The 2,423-nt window shown below is 44.0% G+C and overlaps 1 protein-coding gene across 3 annotated transcripts in view; it reads left to right on the top strand.

Moving 5' to 3' along the window:
* The window catches only part of LOC108250118 (NOTCH regulated ankyrin repeat protein), a 22,372-nt gene that overhangs the window by 8,806 nt on the left and 11,143 nt on the right, over nucleotides 1-2,423 (top strand). For all 3 annotated transcript variants that reach the window (XM_025002444.2, XM_025002445.2, XM_017439844.3), the window contains exon 3: nucleotides 1,370-1,414. In XM_025002444.2, coding sequence (XP_024858212.1) covers nucleotides 1,370-1,414 — 45 coding nt within the window. The remainder of the gene's footprint in view (nucleotides 1-1,369; nucleotides 1,415-2,423) is intronic.

Below are 2,423 nucleotides of genomic sequence, written 5' to 3' on the forward strand. Positions count from 1 at the left end.
GGGGGGGAGGTGGAGGAGGAGGACAAATGAGGATGGTGAGGAAGAGGAGGTCAGAATGTTTAAACTCATCAGTTTTTACCAGAAATGAGGCGTTCAAATGCAGCAGATGTTTCAGTAAATCTGTGTTTTTGAGTTTAATCCATAAAATAAATCTAAAAATGTGATCAATAATTAAAGTATTAAAACAAATTTAAGTTAATCTTCACTGATTTTAGTCAGGGTCCTGTTTGTCAGCTCATCATGAGTCCAAACCCAAAACCTCCTCCTCTTCCTCCTTCTGCAGGAGGAGGAGGAGGTTTTGTAGCGTTCTGTCCTGGTTCTGTCCCGGTTTTGACCCGGTTCTGTCCTGGTTCTGTTTGGTCCGTCTCCCCTCCTGAGTTTAAACGGTTCACTCAGTAAAAAAACTTTAAAGTTTTCTCTAAAATACTTTTCTAAGAGCACATAAACACTGTGAAGAGAGAATTCTTCATTCAGGAAAACAAATCTTTAAAAACTATATTAATGTTTATTTAAAATGGCTTCATTTCATTTAATGAACTTTAATAATTGGTCCTAGGTTAGAATATTTTACTACAATATTAGAATATTTTACTACAGTCTATCCTTTTATATTAAAACTTAAATTCAATAAATTCCAGCTTCTGATGTGAAGGTAAAGTATTTTATAGTCAATAGTTACAAATGTATTTAAAATGTTCGGTAAAAATAAATCTAATAAACATACATTAAACATATAATTTTTACTCAAATCAAAGCTTCTTCTTGTTTTTAAATAAATAAACGGAGACGCAGCTGAGCAGGTTTCATCTCAGCGTCTTTCTTCTTCTGTGTTTTAACTCCTGCAGTCAGTCAGCGAGACGCCTCAGAGTGTCTCCGCTTACTAACGAGGGAGATGAAGAGATGTTTCCTCCTCTTCCTCTCCTGGGACCACTGACGTCCATCAGAACACCGGGCGCAGCGCCGCAGGGAACAGACGACAGTTTCATCCTTTATTACCCACAATCCTCGGAGTGAGTCTGACAGGTTCCTTCATCAGGAGGACCAGGAAGGATCTGGGTCTTATAAGAACCAGAACCCACCGAATGGACCGGTCCAGAACCATTCATAAACACGTCACAGACCAGAACCGTGTCAAACCTGCAGTCCAAAACCAGATCTGAAACCAGATTAGATCCAGATCTGAAACCAGATTAGATCCAGATCTGAAACCAGTTTAGATCCAGATCTGAAACCAGATTAGATCCTAATCTGAAACCAGTTTGAAACCAAATCATTTTTTATTCTTATTAATAATTATTTAAACTGATTTTTAGAGATGTCTAAGAATAGCTCTTTAATAAAAAGATTCAAACTTTGTTGTGTTTTTCAGAGCGAGGAGGACGACACGAGGAGCGTCACAGCTTCATCCGTCATGGTGAGTTCATCAGAAACAAAAAGAGCTTCATCAGCTCTGTGTGTGTGTGTGTGTGTGTGTGTGTGTGTGTGTGACTGTTTGCTGAACAGCAGAGAGCCGTCAGTCTCCAAACAAACTGGCCCCAAACAGACAGCACCCTCTTCACCGCCGTTCCCATGGCGATATCCCATCATCGCCACCGTCTGGGACGCAGCGCCGGCTCCTCATTGGCTGTGACGGCCTCCCGCTGCCGTCTGCCTGAAACCAGCAGGAAACTTTGTTCGAGGTCGTTTGATGGAGGCAGAGAAAGCAGAAACATTCAGTGGGAGAGCCGACTGCTGAGTTTGTTATCGTTCATTTAAAAGAAACGTTGATTTATTTTTAACTCCGGCCTCTTTAGGACAGAGAGGACACTTTTCATTGGTCCTCATGAGGTAAAAGTGACAAAATCTTAATTAGAAACAGATTTCGGAGCCTCAGCTGGTTTCTTCATATCATCTGTTTAAGTTGAGCTCCGTCCTGTTGTAAAACGCACAAACACCCGAGTGTTTCCTGGCGTTGTGTAAATGTGTGATGGCGAGCGTGAAGGACGGCCTCCCTCCGAGCCGCTCCGCTGCTGTAATTAACACGGAGGTTTCAGGTAAACAGTGTCTCCGGCCCGGCAGGCCTCTGATTGAAGTCCTGCTGGCCTGGAAACACGACTGACGGCATCGTGACCCCGGCTCGTCCCGCTAAAGGACAACAAGGACGCCGGGCTGTGATTGGACAGAGGACTACAGGAGCCTACAGAGGTTTCTGCTTCATGGAGGGAAAGTGAAGCTCGAGACAGAGCCGCCGTCCGTCTGTCCTCTTTGTCCTCAGACTGAGATTCTGTCCTCTTCGTCCTCAGACTGAGATTCTGTCCTCTTCAAGTTCTAACAATTTAATCTCTTTCAGTCAACTTCTCTCTTTGGCTTCCTGCTGAATGACCTGAAGTCTTCTTCCTCCTCCCCCGTCCTCCTCCTCCTCCTCCTCCCCCCCCGCCCCCCCC

Source organism: Kryptolebias marmoratus, linkage group LG11 (genome assembly GCF_001649575.2).
Source record: "Kryptolebias marmoratus isolate JLee-2015 linkage group LG11, ASM164957v2, whole genome shotgun sequence".
NCBI classification, from domain to species: Eukaryota; Metazoa; Chordata; class Actinopteri; order Cyprinodontiformes; family Rivulidae; genus Kryptolebias; species Kryptolebias marmoratus.